This window comes from Stegodyphus dumicola, chromosome 4 (assembly GCF_044657685.1).
Source record: "Stegodyphus dumicola isolate Sdum_Otavi_A_Nest chromosome 4, ASM4465768v1".
In the NCBI taxonomy this organism is placed as follows: domain Eukaryota; kingdom Metazoa; phylum Arthropoda; class Arachnida; order Araneae; family Eresidae; genus Stegodyphus; species Stegodyphus dumicola.
The window spans coordinates 153,539,551-153,556,676 of NC_140771.1; the positions used below are offsets into that span (position 1 = coordinate 153,539,551).

Sequence of the window (17,126 nt, forward strand, 5' to 3'; positions counted from 1 at the left end):
TCACTCCAGTTGTAGTTATTATACAGATTCATTGCCCTCTGTTGGCAACACGCTTTCGCGTTGTCGTCGCCATGGATTTGAAAACGTAGCTAATTTATAACTGCTCTAAGTTTTATTTTAAATTGAGCTGTGATATCGTTTTATTATTGGATGTTTCTATATGGATACTTCACTATTGTATGTTTACGAATTGTGATTTGTACAAACTAGAAGTAATTGAATACATTAAAATTATCCCCAAAACTAAACTTCTCATTCATATTTAGGCGCCATTTGATTAACGACTAGCTAACAGCCTCCTTTTGTAAATGTTTTTTCATCTGCTAACTTCCACTGTCGTTTTAAATTTCTTTTGAAAGTTTTATTGATACACACATCTAAAGGCTGAACTAATGGCGTTAATCCGCCTGGAATAATTGCCAAGTCTGTATTACCGTCTTTCATCAATTTCTTTGTATCATCTGTTAGATGTGATATGAACATGTCTCAAAATAAAAGATTTTCTGGATTCTTTAAAGCAACAAGACGCTTTTGTAAAAACATTTCTTATCCACGATTTTACACCTTTTTCGTAGATGCATCCATTCTCATGAACATCAATGGAAACACCAATTCGGCATCGTCTTTCTTTTAAAAATAACAAAGGTTCTAAATTTTGTACCATCCATTAAACAGGAAAGCACTACGGTGAGGGAGACTTTTTACGAACTCTTGTTTTTATGTGAATCGTTTTTGTTCTTTTCACAACGTTTGTTTTATTTCCAGTCATGTCAAATATTACTGCAGATTTATCCATATTTCCAGTATGTGATAGTAAATAGGTATTTTGCCTTACTATGTGAATAATATACTTCTAGAAACTTATCAGTTTGTTGTGCAAATCTTTCGGAAGCCTTTAAGAAACCATTTTTTTTTTCCCTGATAGAATTAAATTATTCCGCGCCATAAATCGACTACACCAACTAAGGGTTGCCTTTAAGTTTTTACTTTCATTTGCATTCGTTTTGTTCCTTTTAGTTGCCCTAAAGCGTACTCTGATTCTTGAACCAATTAATCCATTTTGGCGATTTTCTAAGGCACAGTTTGCAACAGGTTCTTCTAGGATAGACCATTTCATTACTCCTTTATGCAAATCACATTTATTTTTTGGTATATTAACTACTGTGATTTCAGTTTTCTTCTGATCGCATATGGATGCTTTCACCAACACCAAACATACTTGCTGCAGTACAATTTCCATTTCCATTTGCAAACAGAATGTCTGTACATTTGAAATCAGCATTACGTTTGTTTCGTTTGGAAGGAGCCATATTTATTACTGAAAGGAATATTAGATCCACTGCATTTTAACTAAAGCTAATGTGATTTACTAAAGCCTTAGTCACAATCACGGCTTCAAATCACTGGAGAAGGACAAAACATCTGACTGCTAATTCTGCGAATTCATTTGGATCGGAAGTTTTTTTTTTTTTTCCCCTCAAAAATATAGAATAAAATTTTTATGCACGTCTGCATTGAATCAACCCAAACGGTTTGCAGAATTATTTACTCCCTCAAGCATTTTCCCCATGCACATATTGTTTCCCTTATCGTTTGTCACTTCAATATATCATTGTTCGAAAACCTGGGAAAAATCCTAGAATGAATGACTTCAGAAGATAAGAGCATCGTACCTGTAGATTTCAAGTTTGTTAAGAAAAGGGTGAGCGTTATATTTAGAATATATCTAAAAATTAAAATATGTAGTTTGCAATTATACGTGTGGTTTATACGCCAAAATATATGTTAAATTGCGCAGTACACTGTATTGTATACCGTTCTATAAAATAAAATATATATTGCTTCAGTTTCTATCCTATACAATATTATTCTACTACTTCAAGGTATGAATAAATAAATATCATTCTTTCTTTCTCTTTTCTACAAAGCGAAAAAATAAGAGTAATATGATTAACGCCACACTAATGAGAATAGGGTGAATGATAGAGAACAGAGCAAATCTAGTGGAGAAGTAATGTGTGCTCGCTGCCAAGACAAGTGAGTCAAATAATTTCTTGACAGTCTCAATCCTTCAGCCAGCATACTTTATAGCAGCGGTTCTCAACTTTTTGATTAACGCGTACCATCTAAACAAAAATTGAAAACCTTTCTACCACCACTACAAAGTACTACTACCACCACCATTCTGGAACAAAGCTCTGATCGCATAAATTTACGAGTGTTAGATAAAAAAACTCAATCAGGAAGTTGGGGTTTTAATTTTTGAATATAATAGTTAAAAATACTTTGTTTCTTTGCGTACCCCCTATTTTTCTCCTGCGTACTATCAGTGGTACGCGTATCACCGGTTGAGAACCCCTGCTTTATAGCCGTTAAGCAGTGTACAAATTAAGAAACGTGCAAATATGATGCATATGTACTAAGAATTTACAGTAACCATTTTTATCTCTTCTGTTTGGTTCATTGGTTTGATTTATAACGAGCGCGCATGCATTCATGATCACTGAAGGAAACAACAGTACAATAGTACGCGTGTTTGAGTTTCGATGTTTGACAGTACTGTGAATCATTATCACTTCACTTTTATTGTGGAACTTCTTTTTTTTAGATAAAAGGGCGCAATAAACCGCAGTTTAAAAATAATCAGATAAGAAAGCACGACCATATATTCCTTATATAAATATAAAACATGCATATTTACTCACATATAAGTCAAGAACTGTATTCTTCTGTAAGTTTGTTAATGATAGGAGCGGAGAATCAATTTACACTACAAAACAGATTTTTAGCTAACTACCTTAGCAAAGCAGATTCTTAGGTAATATTAGCTACTATTAGCTGATAATATAACACATGAATAAAACTATATTTCTTAAATTACAGACTGTTATTGTATAAAGAATTTAAATTAAAAAAATAACGAGAACTTCTTTTTACCAAAGATGACAATGAAACTAAATACAGCGTGTTTCAGCAAATCGGTTACAGAGTAAGTACACCTAGAGGATGGAAAATCGCATATCAATGCATGGTCGGAAAAGCTTTATTGGCGAGGTAGTGATGACATAAAATGGAAGATGCATAACGCAGGGTTCCCGCGTCACCGGTCCGGGTTGTAATTTCTAACATCTTCTTTGATGACGGTCGTCTATTTTTGTTCTTATTTATAAGCATAATAAACATTATTCTCACAGTGTTTGTGTCCTTCCTTTCTTGTGTTTTGCGTCGTCATTACCACTCCAGGAAAGCGTTTCCGATCATGCATTGCTGTGTGTTTTCCATCATCTAGGTGTATTTTATCTCTCCTGAAAGTGTGTAACCGACATTCTGAAACACCCTGTATATACGAACTTACACAACAAAACAGTCCCTGATGTTTCCTTCTGTTTAAGAAAATTCAGAACATCATATTTAGAGACGTTAAATTATTTTACATATTAATAGCCAAGTGAATTAGAGACATCAATCAGTTGTATTGAAAATTTGTTTAAAAATGTAATGAAACAAATTTTACTTTCTTCTGCTTATAAGAAAAGCTGTCAGACTTTCCTGCAGCAAATATTATCGGATTTTGAAGGGTGATCAAGTAGGGATTTTGCAGTCATTTTCAAACCCCAAAATAAGATGCATAAAGTAGCCCAAATACCTGCAATATTTTTAGCCATACACTGATAAATGCAATAATATATCTGATGTTTGGGACAGTCTGTTATCAATGAGCCGCAAGTGATGCACCTTCTGGAATTTGATGTGCAAAGCTGGTGGATACGTTTCACTTTGAAGTGGTAATTTGCGGCAGTTTATTCGGTGTTATCTTGTGTTTTGGAGCAATTGCTGCTTTTGTTAATACGATAGAGTAAACAACTTCCTTGTAAGTGTTTATCATTATGAGTTAGGATGACGTCTTCTGTTGTATTGAAAATACTTCCACGTCACTTTCATCATTAATATTTGTAGCACAACAAGAGGATTCAAAGTCACTTGGCTAATTGTATAACATACTTATTGGTCTTTAAAAAAGTCAACTGCATTTTCCTAAACAAGGATCTTCATATGTACCCATAAATTGGGCGATCCGGGTCACCAATGGAATAAACCACAACGGCGAATCCATCGCTTTCAAACTACTGCATCCAAGTAACTGCGCCCATTAATGCCAAAATGGGTTGGCGTGCCACCATGTTGAAACCAAATGGAGTGCAACAGAAACATCTTGAAGAAATTCTGGTAAAATCTTTTCCAGAAAAATATACAATAACATTTGCCATCGAGTTACATTATATAGGTGAAACAGGAAATCGTTCATAATACGAGTCCACATATTCACAGATAATTCTTCTTCGAACACACATAGACGTGTAGCGTGTGGAAATGACGTTGTACACACATGACAATTATATACGCATATTGGAAACAACTTTGTGAGTAAAAATCACTTATATATGATTAACACACGAGCTGGGAAGTCCGAATGCAATGCATTCAGCTTCAAAGACCATTGTAGTAGCCCACATGCTGAAGGTAGTCTTCCGTTTCCATTTTCAGAAAGCTTGCGTTTTCTGAAAATGGAATAGGTGTAATCGTTTTTAATTTAATACTGTTTAAACGGTAGGACTCATATATAAACGAAAAGCAACAGCTCTTGTACTTGTGTACAGTCTCTCTTCCACAAATTGAAGAGGAACTCACCTAGTTTGGACGTCATACAACCCTCAGTCGATCCATTTCTTGCCTGCTGACGTAGAAAAAACTAGCTTAAGTTGGAGGTGTAATACTGACGAACAGCAAGTAATTTACTGCCTTATACTGGTAACAGCGCAAGCCAATCACTCTGTTAACACTGCCAAGCATGCACTATTACTATGGTGGACGCCGTTTTGGGCAAATATTGAAAACACTGCTGTGTAAAGAATTACTTGTCGTAATGCGTCACTTGGGCCTATAATATTCCTGCACAAAAAGCGTTTGTTACAGTGCACCCTGCCACTCCTTGAATTTGTCTCATGAGTTCTGAATCACTTTATAAGGTTACAAATACTGCGGGCATGTGTTCTTCGTTAAAGGCCTTGTTGTGGGGGGATGTTGCGAGCGATTTAGAAATACTACATTTTGCACCTGTTGTTTTGTTCATATGTTTGATCACGATTATTGCTGAGAATCTGGTAGCTTCCCTTGTTAGAATAGCTGCATAATTTTTCAAACGGCATTTCTTGTGGCCTGATTACAGTTCCTATTAGTTCAAGAAAACTTTTCTTTAAATGCTCTCGTCTGTTAAGTAACGTTTGAAGAATATTGCCGTTTCTTAAAATTTATACTTCAAACTTACTCGATGAAACGTTTTTCTCTTGGCCAATGAAATTTTCTCTGCGTAAATCTAAATTTTAATTATTCTAAAGTGAAACTGTCAAGTAGGTTATCTGTGTTTTGTGGTGGCTGCACACCATTCCCTTGACTGCGATCATCTAGGCTCTGGGTACACACTCAGTGCCCATATCATTGGTGTGGTGTGGTGTATTTAATTACGGCAAAGCACACGAGGGTTATCTGCCTAAGGGGAGGGATGCCTTCGTGGAGGACTTTCTAAGGGAAACTGGCTCGTATACACGTTACACATGGGGAAAACCACGAAAACACCCATGCAGCTAGCCCGTTCGCGGGATTCGAACCTCGGACGGAACTACCAGTGTTCAGCGACTTTACCGCTCGGCCGCTGGTGGGCCCCAGATCATTGGAAATCAAACCTTATGATGCCGCACTTATGGTTACCCTGCGGATACATTAAAATATAAAAAAATATGTTCATTTCATTTAATTGATATCATAATTAGAAATATTATTTTAAAATAGTTTTACTTTGTCAGGTGAAGAAAACCATGCTTAATATATCTTTGTTCTGAGGCAATTTCAAAATGATATTTCTGAGACCTTTTTGGATGATTTGTTTTTATTGAAAAATACGAAAGTCGAAAAAACATGACAGTTCGGAGAGGAAAGAGATCGAAGTTGCGATCGTAGAGTAGTCCCTCGACCGAGTGCAGAAAACGAGAAGAAGGAGAGTTCTTCTTTTCGAAAGCGAAAAATACGAAGAATTCTCGACGGCAGCACCGTCCGGAAAAGGCAACAAGGGCGGGGGTTTCTCTTACTCTTTGTTCTTCTTTCACTGCAGAATGTGCACGGAGAGACATCTGAGGGCAGTTCCTTTCAACTCAAATTGTCTAGAGAGAGGAAAGAGCGGCGTTCATTTGCAGCCAGGCTGCTGACCAGTGAGGAATGGTGGAACAACTTATACCAGGCAATTACACCTTTTGCCAAGTCTATGTCGTCCAGAACAATCTGTGCCACTCCCATAAAAACCTTCTTTTCCATACCACCATAATTTCCCCAAACCGTCACCTGCAAACGAAACAAAAAATTAGAAAAGCATAAATCCTATGCATAGCTGCTATTTTTCTGTTTAGAGGCAGAAACTTTTATTTTACATTTTAAGGCCGCAAATTGATGAAAATAGTTACTTTAAAAGGCTGAAATGACTTTAGGAACAAACATTCGAAATTTAGTAGTAAGATGAGACAAGAAAGTTACTGTCATGATCCAACTCTTAATAATCGGTTCCACAAAATCTTTATCCGGCTTTTATTTGCGAGACCGTTGGTTGTAAAACATACTTCCAACTACAAAAAGTATGTTTTAATGATGCAAGTATTCATGTTTTGAATTTTTTTTAATTTAAAAAAAAAAAGCTAGTTTTGCAAACTAACGTAACGAAATATAACTTTTTATACGTTTCCCCGGTCCCTATAAATACTCATTATAAAAGCTAAAATACAAAAAGCATGACTTCTGAGCGACAAAAATTGATCGAGATATTTCATTTTAAAGTTGAAGAACATATTCAAAGGTCGTATAAAATAGAAGAGATAAATGTTTGCTTTTGTATGTAACTAAAAGTAAAATATTAGTTTAGAAAAAGGTACACTGCGGAAAATAAAAGAAGGAGGACTATATTTCCCGTTCTAGTGGGCCGATTGACGAAATTCAACTTGCGTTTTTCATGTCTCCAAAGCGCGACTTAGGATATGTATTAGCATAATATATAGCATTGTTCTAAATCGGACTTTTTCTGAAATGACATGCCAGTTTTTTTTTCCATGCTTCGATTCTACGACTCAAATTATGACAAACTGGCAAGTTTTGTGAAAATCGTCCGAGTAGTTTCTAAAAAATTATCTCTCAAAATTTAGTTCCTCAATGTTAATTGAATTTGATATATATTTATTAATATCTCTTTTTTATCAAACTTATTTGATTCTTCCTTTCATATTTCGAAATTTAGGTTTATTCGAAATTTAATTCGCCTATTTTTTATGATTTATTTATACAGTTGTTATTTTTAAATAATTTTTATAAATTTTTCGAAAAACATTTTGATTTATAACCTATAAAAGTTTTGCCATCATCTTAAAGTAGATGTATTTCTAAGCATACCTGCAAAAAATTAGAGATTTTTATTCAAAATTTCCTAAAATATACGTGAATTTACATTTTGGCGCGTTTTGAAATTCGGCGTATTTATTATAAGCGATAATAAGGAAAATGTGGTTTACGCATTTTGCTAAAATTATTTGAAAGTATGAACGATGACATTTTTTCCGCTGGTGGACCATGAAGAAAAAGGAAAGGAAAATAATTTGCTATAAATTAAGAAGTTCGATAAGTGAATTATTTTTGGCGTAAACAGAAAAAAATCGTCAAGATAAATTATTTAATTTCTCCATAATTTTTTCACCAAAATTTACAAATTTTAATATCTAAGAAAAATTTGAGTCGTAGAATCGAAATATGGAAAAACATTGGCATGCCATTTCAGAAAAAGTCCGATTTTGTGTCAAAATACTTAGAACAATGTTATATGTATTAACAACAATGCTATATGTATTGTTATAATATACAGGGTGTTTCATAGATCATGGGACAAACTTGAAGGGTTGGTGGAGCGTACTAAAACATGCATTTTTTGTATAGGAATGTAGGGTTGTTTAAAGTGACGGTTTAAGGCAGGAACGAAAAAAAAAAAAAAAAAAAAAAAAAACCGACACGAAAAGAAAATGTGTTTATTTACAAAATCAACGCAAAGTGCTTCTTTGCAGCAATACAGTATTCACAATAAATGTTAAAAAAAAAAAAAAAAAAAAAAAAAAAAAAAAAAAAAAAGGAACACTAACAGTAATAGGAACTACAGCTGTGATTGGTGGCAATGTAGCGGTAGAGGGCGGTAGTGAGCCGGACAAACCACGATCCGATGCATCAGAGGATCATTTGCAAATCTGATGTCGAGCGTGATGGGTGAGTTTACGCACAGGGAAAAAGCTGACATGCATCTCATGCATGGTGCTGCTAAAGGAAACGGTAGAGCAGCACTACGGTTGTACCAGGAACGGTTTCCGAACAGACGTATGCCGAAGCACACAATGTATGTTCGAGAGGTTGCATCGGTCTCTGTGTGAAAACGGGTCATTTGAAGCCACTTCTGACACTAGGAGTGGAAGAAGAAGTGCACGACAACCTCGCATTGAAGAATCCATCTTCAGCATTGTCCATGAATCAACTCAGACAAGTAGAAGAGCTATTGCACGTCGTCTGGAGCTGAGTCATTCCACCGTTTGGAGAGTATTGCATGAAAATGGGTGCATTTGTAGAGAGTCCAAGCCTTGCAAGAGACAGACTACCCTCTTCGAGTTCATTTCTGCCATTGGTTCTTGCAGCAGTGTGCGGCGCTGGCGGATTTCCCATCGGATGTGCTATTCACGGACGAGGCAACTTTCTCATAGGACAGCATCTTCAATAGCCACAACATGCACATGTGGGCAACTCATAATCCACACGGCATACGTCCACATGCATTCCAAACCCGCTTCTCCGTGAATGTATGGGCAGGTATTGTTAACGACTACCTCATAGGCCCATACCTCTTACCTGCACGTACAAGGCTTATGTTATATTTTTCTGCAAGAGGTGCTACCGGAATTGCTGCAGGATGTTCCGGCTGTCGTTCGTGATCGCATGTGGTTCCAGCATGATAGTGCACCAGCCCATAACCACGCGCGGGTCCGAAATTACTTAAATGGGACATTTCCGGGCCGATGGATTGGCCGTGGTGGACCCGTTTGATGGCCACTCCGTTCGCCAGATTTATCCAGCTTGGAGTATTTTTATGGGGCCATCTGAAGAGCATCATTTACGAGACTCCCGTTGACTCTCGGAGGACCTCGTTGCACGACTATCCATTGCAGCTGCAAGCGTGCGCGAAATGCCTGTCGTTTTTCAAAATGTTCGTCAATTCCCTCTGCGACTTTACCAAGCATGTATTACTGCTGGTGGTCGCAATTTTGAACATTTATTGTGAATACTGTATTGCTACAAAGAAGCACTTTGCGTTGATTTTGTACATCAACACATTTTCCTCTCGTGTCTTTTTTTTTTTTTTCCTCGTTCCTGCCTTAACCCATCACTTTAGACCCTACATTCCTATAAAAAAATGCATGTTTTAGTACGCTCCACCACCACTCCAAGTTTGTCTCATGATCTATGAAACACCCTGTATATCCTAGACATGAAAAACGCAATTTGAATTTGAATCGGCCCAGTAAAAAGGGAGATATAAGAATTGTCCCATTTTTTTCCCCGCTGTATACCTGGTATTGATAGTGAGAGAGATGAGAATTAAATACGCAGATTATCCCCAAAAGTGTTGATTAATAGAATTTTTGCTTCAAGAGTTTTTTTTTTTTTTTTTTTCCATAGAACCTTACAGAACTCGTGTTTTAAGAAATCCCGACAGATTTTAGTATTAGCACATAGCCAACTCTTACAATCATTTGTATAAACTAAAAATGTTAAATATTTCTAATTTAATGATTTTTTTATCATTATCTCGTTATGATTCAAAAACAATAAAACTTCTTGGGAACATCCATAACGTATTTTTAGACCCTAGAAACTTATGAATTACTTGTATGAAAATTCCTTCGGCATAGTAATTATAACAGAATTTTTAAACAAAGTAAGTTAATTATTAGAAATCACAAAGGAATATCACTGAATTATCTTTAAGGAGAAAAATTATAAGTATTCAAATTATTTAATAAACTACTCCTCAAGAAGAGTAAAAATGCTGTCAGACACCCCAAATTTTGAAACTGATTATTTCAGTTAATTTTTATCGTACGGAAGTCAAATTTATTACTATTTTTGTTTTTATTTTTTAGATTGAGTATAAAATATTCCTGAATATAAGTATAAGAACCGAAGAGACCTTATAAAAAATTAGATTTCGTAATATTTCTTAGCCCAAAGGACGTTAGCCCAGAAGGGCTATTCATTTCGTTTTGGCATTTTGCGTTGGTTCACTATAAATTTCGGTTCACTTTTCAAATTGCTGCCACCAAATATTAAACCCGTGTTATATTTAGAGAAATTAAATTATGAAGAATCTGCATAAATGTATGTATGCTTCTCGCATTGTGATAAAACAACGGTACTGAGAGCCATCAAATTTTGAATAATGTAATCTTCCATTGAATATGGGCATCTGGAAGCCCGGATTTGGAATTTGAAATTTGTTTTATTATCGAGTTCATATTTTGCAACTCTAAAGAATTAATTGCATTAAAATAAATAAAATCGATGCATTTTTGAAATTTCGCATTTTAATCGCAAAAATTTTCGGGTATCGTATTTCGACGAAAATTTCCGTTTTGACCACTATTGAATGCAATTTAACGATGTTTCTGCGTGATATCTGTACGTTAGGACTATTTTTCCCAAAACGGGTTGCAAAAAGAATATAAAATGGATTTTTGATTAACGAATTTTTGATTAACAAACTCAACGATTTCAAAGCGAGCAATGACAATATTGTACCGGGAAAAAAAGTATCTCCAGCACGCGAGACTTTGTATCAGACATTCTAAAGATATGTTCATTTTAAAAATTATTTTGCGATATTGCTGTTGAATTGAATTTTATGGTTTAGGTCCGAAGAACTTGATATTTAATAAATAAAGGAAGCACACAAAACGTTAAAAAAACGCTCCTTTGGGTGTAATGTAAAATCTGAACACATTTTAGATTTTTTGTAACTGATTTCTTTTACGTGCCAAAGCATGAATATTTGCAAAATTTAAAGCATTTTCACAGCTGGAAGTAAGTACGATGGGTGCAAAAATAAAGGCTTGGTATGGATTTCTGTGTACATGCTGTATATAGCAGCAAAGAACGTTTTTTCTTTTTAAAATCACTAAGGTGTCAGATTCCTTTGAAGAGTATAGACCTTTGCTCAAACAGCTTGTCCATTTATTAAAACATTTTTTAACATAGTATTTTCCTCATATTAACTGCCTTATCTAATTATAATAGCGTAACTTCATTAACACTGAGTTTTGAAATAATTATAAGCTATTAAAATTATGATAGTTTATAATTATAATAGCTTAACTTCATTAACACTGAGTTCTGAGAAAAGTGCCCTTACTGGAGCCGTTAAGAACAGAATTTTCCTAACAACGTTTTAATAGTTCTATAACTCTAGAATTTCTTATTTACAAAGCCTGTATAGCATTGTTTAATTTTAATCATAGTTTTATATAATGAACTTAAAATGAATTATAATTTTAATTTGGATAAAAATTGTATCTAACATTTAATTTTTGGGTACTTTTCGCCAGCGCAGGCGATAAAGTGGCCAAAAATAATACAACCGACGCCAAACGGTATATCCCAGCTGGTAACTTAAAACGTCACTTTTTCAAAAACAAGTCACGACTCGTAAAATAAATTTTACTTTTGTGAGTTAAAAAAAAATAAAATAAAAATAAAAATAAATAAATAAATAAATAAATAAACGTACAAAAAATTAAGTGAAAAAAGTGGGGGGGGGGAGGGGAACCAGTGCAAAAGATATTATTTTTGTAAAATAAAAATATGGAAAGATTAATTTTCAAAATTAAAAATAAAATTTACGTTTGCAAAAAGCTAAAAATACGAAATTAAAAATAATAAATTTAATTTAGTAAAAAGTGAAAAAGAAAACAATGAAAAAGTATGCTTGTAAAATAAAAATAGAAATAATAATAAAAAAAAAAAAAAAAGTGGAAAAGTATTGCAATTAAAACAGCAAAGAATAAACTTAAAATAGAAACAAACACTCCGCCTGCCTGAAATAGAAAGCTTTCGTTGGCAAGCTGGAATTTGAATAGAGATGGCGTTTATTCGCTGATAGCATTTTCCCCAGGCAGTGACCATCATGGTTGTTTTTCTATTCAGCGCTATAATCTGCTCTTTTCTAAGAAGTTCTGTTAGTGTAATTCTTAACGTGTTCGCCTCCCATGTGAGAGTTTGGAAGTTCGATCCCAGCTTTTTAATGTTCATTGCAAAGTTACTGTTATCAGAATAAATAATGAAACCAATTACAAACAAATAAATGTTAAATAATGAGATGCTCAATTAAAAATAGATGACAAATTTAAAAAAAATAAAAATAATGACATATTAAAAAATTAGAACTAGTAAAGGAAAATTAATTAAAATTGATGCCATTCCAAACACATGGTTCAAGAGGTCGTTGATATAAAAATTAATAAAATAATAATAGTAACAAAATTGTGGTTCTCATAAAATAGAACTTCATAAATATGAAAAAAGCCACAAAATAAAAATGAAACGCTATTTACACATAATTTATTTACGCCACAAAATAAAATCAAAATTTAAAAAAAAAAAAAAGTCATTCAAACACATCTATGTCCATGGCGACGTCATAGCATCCGGTTGTCACATGATTCCAAGAAGGCAATTGACAGGACCCCTTTCTATGATGTCACTTCCGTCGCCAGAATACCCCCCGCTTAATACTTGTTTCGTATTCTTTTATTTATATATATTTTAATTATTTATTGTTCCTAGAATGGTAATTTAATCGTTTATTTTGTGTTTAATTTAATTTGTGACCACATGTCTCCTATTTAACACTTTGCTTGTTGCATGGAATGGTAGATGTTTTTATTCTAAGTGCTTTGGAATTGTCAGAATAGCTTAATTAGAATTCGAGAGAAAGCCAATTTCGCACTTTCCTTGCATGTGCTTTGCTTTTGCAGTTGCCTTGTCACGTGATACATATGAGAGACTAAGAACATTTCTGAATGCAAAGTTGTATTGTGGTGGACACTGTGCTTACCTTCCGTTCTGTTTTGCGATTATAAGCAGCATTATCTAAATCTATTTTTTCAGTTTTCATGACTTGCTTTTCTATATATTTCTTTAATTTCAGGCTAAGACATGGAACTATCTCAGCCAATGCAATGCCTTTGGTACGCTCAAGTGACAGACAGTCACACCCTCTGGCCCACCCAATGCGGGACTCTAATTAGGACTTTTTATTGTTTAGCGCCTATGTAGGCTATATTTTCTAGAGCTCGAACACGTCGAATAAAATACTCGATAATATCGGCTAATAGTGATAATTGGAGTAAGGGAGTTCAGTCGTGAATCGGTTGCGAATCAGCTGTAAGCTGAACAACGAGTTAAGATTTACCCTGAGAGTCATTTGCAGAATTTAACAGTTTATTTCGTGTGGTAGTGAGAAATTGCTAAATATCTGTGTTCTGAGTTATTTGTCAGCTATCATTTTGCTGCTGTGCTATTTGCTGAGGTTATTTTCCTAAAAAATTATCCATTTCTTTCGCCTTATCTGGACTCATTATTTAAAGGAACATCAACGAACCTGTAGCTCGCAACAATATTAATAGATCTTCCGCTTTGAACAAACATGCTAGATTTACTCATCTAACATTTTTGTGCGAACAGTCACTCTATTATATCGTCTACCGGTATTTGAAAGCTGCAACAAGGATTTCTAAACTGTATCAAAGAGAGTTCTGCAAGAGTTGACGGATAAGAATTTGAAACAAAGATGCAGTGAATGTAACAGAAGTTTACTCTCCTCACAGCTCTAGGTTAAAAAAGAGCCATCTTTGAATGAGTTGTCGCTGGCGACGGAACTGGGTTTTTAAAGGAATACAGACTGTAAAAGAAAATGACAGATAAAGACAAAACATCATTTGAAGCACCAGTAGGAGGTCTATAAACAAAGCAAATAATGCTACATGTTTGAGAAATTATGGAAGAAATTATCTACTATGAACTGCTCCCTGAATATAAAACAAGTACTAAAGAGCTTTACTGTAAATAATTGACACAATTAGAACAAGATGATGAAACCCCAACTCGCATTGGGTAATAGAATGGCAATATGTTTCATTATAACAACGTATAGTTTCACACAGCCCCCCCCAAAAGAAGACGTTTCAAATATTAATTAAGAAATTTTGGAAAGGAAGTTATCTCTCTAGTACGTTCTACTAAACTAGTTCCGTTAGATTATTCTTTCAAAACCATCAAAACAACTTTAATACAAAATTTTGAATTCGTTGTATGATGTTGGAAGACAGAATTATTTGTTTTCTACATAAATCAGTGTTTCTTTTTCCGAAGTACTGAAAACTTAAAGCTGGAAACTAGTAAATAATAGAGTTAAAAATATTTTTTAGATTAGGAGTCATGGATTAAGATTCACTTTAAAAAATCGCGTTACTTATAGAATAACCTCATAGCTGAAAAAAAGGAAAGAGATTTGAAGAAAATAAGCCAGTCCTTAAACTTCACCCTCCTCCAGTAGATTTCCTTTTAACAAAGCGAAATGTTACCTCACAACCTTCAAGTCGAATTAAATCATTTAGACTGTTCTAATTGTTTCTAAATAATATATATAGGTTGCATTTAAAAATTTAATTTAAATTCTTTTATATTTGTAAACTTTAACTTATTTCTGTTATCAGAATAAAGTAAATACAAGAAAATAAATTTCTGGAATTACTTAGACTTTTATGACATTTCAAATTATATAACAATAAACTGATTTTTTGCATTTAATAATAATAAAGATCTCAATTATTATTTGATTTTAAGGTAAAATATTCGCATTTGAAAGGAAAATATATTAAGATCAGCTACTTTTGCTTTAATAACAAAAAATAAAAGAGTATAAATATCAAAAGAAAGTAAAATTTAGTATCAAATACAAACATTATGCAAAGATAATTTAATTGGATGAAATTTTTATGAGAAATCAAACCGTTGATATCAGATCTAATTCTAGAAAATACTCATATCCGTCCAATTGCTCTGTTTTAATACTGCACTTATTACCCTAGCCTTGAGCTTCGGTATTTTTACTTAAAACTAACTTACTCATTCCACAATCGAATTTTCGCAACTTACAGAACAGTTTTAGCTGTTGGAGGCTCTCGACTATTTCAGTCTAAAAATGTCCTATTAAAGTTATTAATAGAATTTACATAGAAGTTTCTAATTTAAAGATCAGCTAACAGAAATTTCTTTATGAATGATAAATAAAACAGAACATTTATCTTGTTTCCAAGTTCATTCTTATTATCTTTTCATAATTTAGGCTACTGAATAGTTCTTAATGAAGATGTTCGTAGAAAATTTCTGGAAGATATTTGCTGTTAATATTTATGCAGACTTGAAAAAGTACAGGGTGTTTATAAGGTCCCGGACCCATTTTGATGTTTAATAACTCATAAAATAATGAAGATATAAACAAACTTATGGCATTTATTGATGGAATAACTTATATATATTATCCTTTTCAGATTTGAATAGCTTTACTTTTGTAAATATTGTCTGCGCGTATGGTTAATTTCAGATAATTTCATTTTCCAGTCTTAATATCTGTACTTTTCTAAATATCGTCTGTAATATCGTCGTAACCATCCTTTCATCTTTCTGGCATTGTTAATCGCCATAATGTGCGCATATGGGGATCTGAAAAACCCCCATAAATACCGTGAGGCACAAAGGAATTCCCCAAAGGTTATTGTGTGGTGTAGACTAATGCACAATCGATTCACTGGGCCTTTCTTTTTTACAGAAAAGGTGGTCTCATCAGTCGTATACTTAGACATTTTGGAAAACTTCGTATTTCCACTACTAGCCACATGTCTTTTTGCAACAAGATGGTGCACCACCTCATTGGGGTACCATCGTTCGTAATTCTTTGAATGACCATTTTACAGGAAGATGGATTTAGCGAGGAGGTCCAATTCCTTGGCCACCCACATCACCTGATATAACGCCGCTGGACTTTTTCCTTTGGAGATTTGTAAAGGAAAACGTTTACAGGAGGAGAGTGTCGAACATTGATGACCTAAAAGCCAGAATTACAACCGCAATAGCCTCTGTGCATGCAGACATGCTTTCCGGTACCTGGCGTGAAATTGAATATCGACTTGATATTCTCCGTGCGACGAAGGGGGCACACATGGAAGTTCATTGACAAGGGTCATGAAACTTTTTGAGTCTATCTAACCATTTATGTAATTAATTTTAATCTATCTTTATTATTTTATAAGTTATTAAACATCAAAATAGGTCCCGAACTTTATAAACACCGTGTAGTTTTGGTAAAATCCTAATACGGTACGGCTTCGGCGCGATTTTGAAAATTGTCGTCAACACTAAAATGATTCGCTTACTGCTCCTCATCGCTAGAAGTCGCCAATCCTGTCTGTACCGTATATTAGGATTAAGCCGTAATTTTATTTCGATGTGTTATTCTTACCTGCAAGTAGCAGTTTTGACAGTCATACGGGAAAACGAGCTGTTGCTGATACAGGGGATCCAAAGTCTTTCTTGCGGTTGCAGTCTTTTGTTTCGCGATGCATTTTCGGCCATCCATTAAATATACTTTTACATATGGAGCTGAAAATACAAATTCAGTGTTACGTAAAAGTACGAAGAATAATATTAATTAGAACAAAAGCGAAAACAGAAGGAAAAAATATAGAAAGACATGTATTGCTCGTAAGCGGTCACACGAAAACTTTTACCATAGTGATCAAGCTTTTTATGATAAAGTTTTTAATAGCAGCATTCAAATAGTAACATTTCCAGAACTTTAACGCATAATATAAAAGTTTACAGTTGGGTGCTGGTTGGCGTTATTTATCCGCAAACGGCAGTTAAAATTCGACAGTTAAAATTCTAATAAT

The 17,126-nt window shown here is 34.1% G+C and overlaps 1 protein-coding gene across 4 annotated transcripts in view; it reads right to left on the reverse strand.

Moving 5' to 3' along the window:
* Positions 1 to 5,926: 5,926 nt before the first annotated feature.
* The window catches only part of LOC118191120 (regulating synaptic membrane exocytosis protein 2-like), a 231,493-nt gene continuing 220,293 nt past the window's right edge, over positions 5,927 to 17,126 (reverse strand). For 3 of the 4 annotated variants that reach the window (XM_035361922.2, XM_035361915.2, XM_035361928.2), the window contains exons 19-20: positions 16,697 to 16,836; positions 5,927 to 6,393 (exon numbers count right to left, since the gene is read on the reverse strand). In XM_035361922.2, the coding sequence (XP_035217813.1) occupies positions 6,202 to 6,393; positions 16,697 to 16,836 (332 nt within the window). In that variant the 3' untranslated portion in view covers positions 5,927 to 6,201. Of the gene's footprint in view, positions 6,394 to 16,696; positions 16,837 to 17,126 lie in introns of those variants that run through there. The other variant, XM_035361936.2, reaches the window with a different exon arrangement.